Genomic DNA, 6705 nt, shown 5'->3' on the forward strand with positions numbered 1-6705 from the left:
CCCACGGGGCCCGTTGGGGGAAGGTTCTGGATGGCGATGCGGGCGTGGAACCATGCTCCTAGCCCTGCATGCGGGCTCCTGCTCGCTCCCGTTCCCAGGTCCTCTCTGTGGCTCTGTGCAGTGCGTCTCCCGGGCCAGGGTGGTGGGTGGGTGGGTGGGCAGCGCCTGCGGGCAGAGGTGTGTGATGAGCAGTGGCGCCCCATGGCTGCAGGATGTTTCCTATGGGCCCCCTTGGCCACTGGTCTCCACCCATTAAGGGCACTTGTCTCTCTTGCCAGGTGTCCGGACACCACCAGACGCGCCCAGGAAGCAGGACCCGTGTTTCCTTTGCGGTGGCAAGTCCTCGGACCGTCAGGAATGCGACCTTGGTGTAGTGCTCTCCTGCACGGCAGCCCTCCTGGCTGCTGAGGTCTCCGACCAGGCGCCGTGGCCTGGGAGGACACTGCCCACACCAGCCTGCCACGCTGGCCATGCTGGACTCTTCACTGCGGTTGGAATCTGGCAGTGGGAAAAGGAACAAAGGGACCAAGTCAAAGCTGCTGCTGTTTCCGGCCGGCTCCACCGGCCTCCACCCAGCACGCCTCCTCTCGAACCCCGCAGGCGGAGGTGGGACTGGCCAGTGCGTTTCCCAGCCCAAGTCGGACGGAGATGCCATGGAGGAGTGTGGGCAGTTGGCGCATTACTGCTTCTTAGAGAGAAAAAGGAGCACAGAAATGAGTGGCCATGGGCAAGGTCGGATTGTCTGGAAAATCCGAGGACACAGGCTGCCAACACAGAGACATGCTCCAGAGGAGGGGTAGGGTGCAGAGCGGCCCTGTCGCTGGGTCTTCCTGGGCAACCTGCACGCGGATCCACCTCCTCTTTTGTGTCCTTGAACCACACGGATGTGGATGATGCTGTGTATGGGCTGGAGAGACCACAGATGCCACCAACACACTGTCACCGGATTGCGTGTCATTTAATAAAGGAGGAAGTACCACCAGCATGTGTGATACGCCTTTGCTTTCTCCCCCCTCAAGTCTTTGCTACTCAGGAGGGGAAGACTCACGTGGTAAAGAATCAAGCATTTTCTAAGACGCGAGGCAGAGGACTGGAAATTGGCATCTTTGGGCATCTTTTCACTGGTCGCTGTGCATGTGCCTTGCTCCAAGTTAACACGAGTGCTGTTCGTAGGAGTAGAGCCCTGGTCTTTTCTGAGCCCCCTTTCTCTTGGAGATAATCAGAGCATCTTTCACTGCCTACCTGCCTCATCAGATTTCCCCTGCAGGCAGGGCTAGGATGATGCTGAGCTCTGCCCAGGTTGGTGGAGAATTCGGTGACAGTAATTGGGAAGCTGCTAGGAGAGTCATGCCCAACCATGCTGATGCCCAAGCAGAATCTCACTTCTTTATTTATTTATTGAATCACCGTGAGAGCAGTTACGAAGCTTTCCATTTTAAGTCTCTGTCATACAATGATCAAACCCCCATCCCTTCACCAGTGAACATGTTCCACCACCAAAAACCCCAGTATACCTCCCATCCCGCCCCTCCCCCTGCCTGTGTGGCAGATGATTTCCACTTTACTCCCTCTCTATTTTGATCACATGCAATTTTTCGATAAAAGGAACCACTGTTGGGGCCGGAGCGATAGCACAGCGGGTAGGGCGTTTGCCTTGCACGCGGCCGACCCGGGTTCGATCCTCGGCATCCCATATGGTCCCCCAAGCACTGCCAGGAGTAATTCCTGAGTGCAAAGCCAGGAGTAACCCTTGAGCATTGCTGGGTGTGACCCAAAAAGCAAAAAAAAAAATTTATTAGTGAATCACTGTGATGTACAGTTACAAACTTGTGAACTTTTGTGTTTGCATTTCACTGATACAGTGATCATTCACCCATCCCTCCACCAGTGCCCATTCTCCTCCACCAATGATCCCAGTATCCCTCCCACCACCCCCACCCCATCCCCCACCACCCCACCCTGCCTCTATGGCAGGGCATTCCCCTTTATGAACGACTATTATTATTTGGAATTTTCCCCAACAACCAGACCTGCCGAAAAGGCATCATTAGATAATTTGTTTTCTATTGCTGATTATGAGGCGCATATGATGTTTGACATTTTAGTAATAAGTCTGGAGGGATTTCTGCCAAAAGCCGCTGGGTTCCGAGATTGGTTTCTGTGCCCCTGGGATCATGGCCGTCCAGGACCCAGAGGAGCAGTTCATGGGCGGCAACTCGGGGCCTCATCAGGGCGGGGAGAGTCTCACTTTTGAAATGGGTTAATGTTTCAGTGAATTGCTTAGTTACTGAGTACATGATGCAGATTAAAAAAATATTTTAAACTTTCAGTTAATTTTTAAAACTTTATTTAAGCACCGTGATTTATAAAGTCGGTCATAATCCGGTTGTTTCAGGCATTCACTATTCCACCACCAATCCCACCACCAGAGTGATGTGTGACCTTCCCGCCACCAATGTCCCCAGCCTCCTGAGCCCACAGTCTGCTCCTTAGCAGGCTCTACTTAATTTATATTGTTTATTGCAACAAAAGGACAATTGTTAAAAAATACGTTGGCAAAATAAAATTTGTGAAAATTGTTCTCTCTCACCATGGGGTCATTAAAGTCTGTGTCTGAGGGTTTGCTGAGCTGCTTGTTGCCGCTTGAGTCTTCTGTGTTATTGGTTTTGTTTATTGGGCTAATTTAACTTCTCTGCTCTTTCCCCATCTTATTTGGTGTGCTCCTGCTGGGCTGTCAGTGCTGTGGAGTTTGGAGGTATTGGGGGCCGCATATGTGGCCACATGCTCTAGCAACTTCAGACTCAGTGGAACTGGGCCCGTGAGTTTCAGAACCAGCCTGGCTTGGCGTCTTCTGAGATGACAGGTGGGGCTGTGAAGCGGGGCTGTCGCTTACATGGGGGTGGCTGTGGGGATGTGGGTGTGGATGCTGGGACTTACGGGGGGTGGTGTGTGGGAGGCTGCCTGTCCCCAGACTGAGATCATGCCAGGGTTTTCGCCTGAAAAACCAGTGTATCTGGAACTTTTCATCTGGTATCTCTGCAGAGACTAGTCGAGAAGCAGTAAAATAGGGCCACTGGCATGAGGGCAGCTGTAGGGTGTAGGTGTGGCAGCTGGGGCTTTGGCAGGGTGGGGGGAGACTCAGCCCACTCCCCTCCCAAGGGTACTAGACCTGTGTACCTGTGCATTTTACTGGCAGGCTTGTGGAGTGATGCAGTGTCTTCATGAGACACTACACTCACCTCTTGCCAGTTCAATGAAAGGTACATCAAAATTCTATGTGCTGTTGTGATGTGTACAATGATTGTGTGATCTTGAATCTATCCTGTATCTGCTCCTGTGAATCAGCAACTAACTTGAGGGACATTTTCTGGAACAGCATGGGGTGGTGCCAAGTATTACTCACTCTGATTGGACGGTCTGCGGTTCCTGTCCACTGTGATTGGTTGATTCTGGTTGGGCAATCAATGCCTGGACAAGATGTATTCTGATTGGGTGGTGTTCTTGCCTGACTGTTATTTTTAAATACTGTGAATGGCATTTTAGAACTTGGAGGGTCCTGAAAATAAAATGACGGTGCAAAAAAGAAAATAGAAAAAGAAAAAGTGCATCCCTAAAGGAAGAAAATTGGCAGCCTGTTTTTCTAATTTCTTTGTAGTAGGACTAAAATATAACATTTCCCAAGCCATAAATACTGCTGCCGTACCACTTTTGCAAGAGTCCTAATGGAAAAATCATCAGTTCACCTGCTTTGAAATGAAACTCTTGTTTATGGTCTTGACTCGCCGTCCATGTGGATCTGTCTCTCTTCACCACTCTCGGGTGGGTTGCCGTCCAGGAGAGAGACAAAGGTTTCTGAGACTCCAGGGTTTCAAGGAAAATGCATCTTCTTCACTTGATCATCTGCCCCTTGTAAACCACCTGGGACCCGTATCCTAGTCCAGGCAAACGTCACTGGTAACCTTTGGAATGCCTTTGGTAACCTTTCCAGAACCCCCTACTCTGCGGGCAGTCCATAAATATTGATCTTCAAGGGGCCACTATTGGGAAGATGGTACATGGAAGCTCCACGGATGCTTGCCATCTGCCTGCTCTAAGAATACTTCTGTGTTTATTTCAGGAGTTGAGGGGTGTTGCATGTAGAATATAATGAACCCTGGGGAATGGTGCCAAATGATTTCCATCAACATTTCCCCAACTTCTGGGCTTGTTGAATCATTCAGTCTCCAAAGCTTTTTTTAAACTTCTGAGGGTAGGGGACTCTTCCCTGGGTCACTCACCAACAGATTCCTCCAGGTGGTTATTCCAACCATGTTTCCCCAAGGGACCCCCAGCCAGCTTTTCTCTCCTCAGAGGTAAATGCTTCAAGCAGCACCATCGAAAATGCAATAACTAACGGGAAATTAAATAGAATCTGTGACTCATTTCTGCAGTGATCCCAGCCACAGGTACCCAGTCACTGTAGGGGGCCCACAGGAGCTGGGTTGGGGCCAATTACAGCTTTCATTGCTGTAGAGGGTTCCAGTGCAGCGTGTGGACCTAGAGCCAGTTTCTCGGAAAGGACCTTGATGGATTGAGACTAGGTTCTTGCAGCAAGTGCAGAACTCCATGTTTTCTGTCAGTGTTGGGTCTGCATGCTTGTCCACTTTGACTCAGGAATCCTGCAGCCCTCACTGCCCTCCCTGCAGCCGACTCTCAGCTGAAAATGGGGTTTGTGAGGTGGAGAAGCCGCTTCTGCTGCCAGCAGGAAGGGGTGGGCGTGTGGGGGAACCGGGGTATGGCCCAGAAAGATCAGGAGGCGCCTGCGGCTGGGAGAGAGCTCACAGCGGGGAGGGCGCCTGTCGTGTTACACAGCTGACCCTGGTTTGGTCTTTAGCGCCACATACAGTTCTCCAAGAGCTGCTAGGAGTAATCCCTGAGCACAGAGCTGGGGACAAGCCCCGAGTACTGCTAGGTGGGGCTCCAGTCCTCCCCAGCTCCCTCCAAAAGATAAAGAAGGTGCCCTGGTGATGAGGCGGCAGATGCATGTCAATCAAAGCCTTCGGCACAGGGTCCTCCTCAGGGAAATGGCACCTGTCCACCGAGCCCGGGGTCCATGGCCACCCCCTGATGACCACGGCAGATGCTTAGAGTAGCCACCCAGGAGCCACCCCCCCCAGCCCCGTGCCCTCCCTGTGGAAAACAGTTGGGCTCTGAAGCCAGGCTTCTATTTCTAGGTGTTTCCAGACCAAAGAGGAAAGGCTGCTGGCACAGGGCGGGGCCGGGCAGAGGTGACCAGAGACGCTGCTCAGGATGCTTGCGGTGTCCTCCAAACGCTGGCGTTTTGGTGCTGATGGTGTCCTGGGGAAGGGCTTCCTTCCTGCTCGAAGAGGGGCCCACCCCCTGCAGGACAGCGGAGGGAAGCTCTGGGGTGGGCTGCCCAGGAGAGGAGCAGGGGGCCCGACAGGTATGGGTGGGAGCTGGAACCTGCAGGGCTGAGGGACAGGGAGATTCCCCCGATCCCCTCCTGCGAATCAGCAACTAACTTAAGGGCCATTTTCTGGGACAACGTGGGGTGGTGCCGGGTACTCATCTTTCTGGTCGGGCAGCATGTGTAGCACGTCCATCGTGGTTGGTCGGCACCCTCGCACTGGCCACTCTACTTGGGCAGTGCCTGTGCCACCTCCATGCTGACTGGGTGGTGTGGAAGCCTCTGTGTTGTGTTGGAATACTGCGAATGGCATTCTAGAACTGGGAGGACTTTAATGCACCCCAGGGAGAGAGTCAGCCAAGCCATGCCAACTGGGTGGGGGCTGGGGGCAAGGACTCCATCCCCCACCACTCTGCTCTTGCCTCCTGCTGCCCAAGCCTGACAGAGGGTGCAGGAGTCCTGCTGGTGTTCTTCACGCTGGGTGGGGAAGGAGAGAAAGCGCTGTGGAGGGCCAGGAAGGAGCCGCTCCCCAGGGGGCTGGGAAGGGGCGTTTCCACTCTTCCCTCCACCCCATGGGGGCGGCCGCTAGAGGAAAGGGCTTTGGCTGCGTCCACCTTGAATGCACCAGAGGGCTTGGCGGGGGACTTCTCAGGTTCTCTCTGCTGCTCATCCTGACAGCCACGTTTGTATGCACAAGCGTATGCATGCACATGTGTGCCCCTGCACGCAAGCACATACATGCAGCCTCACGGCCACAAGTCCCTGGCCCAGCTCTTGTGCTGCTGTGCGGGGGCGCACCACCTGGAGGGAGCTGCGTTTCCCGCCTGCAGATGGTGAATATTTAATTCACCCCTCTCAAGCTGTGAGCCCTGCCCCGGGGCTGGCCGGGTGGGACGCACTGCGGGCCTCTCGGGGTGGATCCCGACCAGAGGCAGCGCGAGCAGGCTGGCTGGGCACTGGCCGCAGCGGCCCCGAGGTGCCCTGCTCTCCTGCCCACTGCCCAGGTGCGGGTGGAGGAGTCCCTGCCGGCCGGCCCCTCCCTGCCAGGCTGGTGGAGCTGAGGGCTCGGAAGCTCCCAGCGGTGGCCGTGGAGAATGTAGCACTCGCGTATCGATGGCGTTTCTCTTCCGAAGCTTGGGAATATTTCACAGGCAACTCCACTTGGGAATTGTTGGTGATAGTTGCTTCAATTTCATGGCTAATGAAGTTTGAGGTAGTTCGAATGATGGCAAATTATTGTCTAAATCAAACACTAATTTAAAACCCTCTCACTCTGGCTAATGTCCCCCACCCCCTAG

At 53.8% G+C, this 6705-nt stretch overlaps 1 protein-coding gene across 1 annotated transcript in view; it reads left to right on the top strand.

Moving 5' to 3' along the window:
- Positions 1-382, top strand: part of IGSF5 (immunoglobulin superfamily member 5) — a 39544-nt gene extending 39162 nt beyond the window's left edge. The window contains exon 8 of the mRNA XM_055124543.1: positions 279-382. Coding sequence (XP_054980518.1) covers positions 279-374 — 96 coding nt within the window. The 3' untranslated portion in view covers positions 375-382. The remainder of the gene's footprint in view (positions 1-278) is intronic.
- The last annotated feature ends 6323 nt before the right edge of the window (positions 383-6705 follow it).

This window comes from Sorex araneus, chromosome 2 (genome assembly GCF_027595985.1).
Source record: "Sorex araneus isolate mSorAra2 chromosome 2, mSorAra2.pri, whole genome shotgun sequence".
Taxonomy (NCBI): domain Eukaryota; kingdom Metazoa; phylum Chordata; class Mammalia; order Eulipotyphla; family Soricidae; genus Sorex; species Sorex araneus.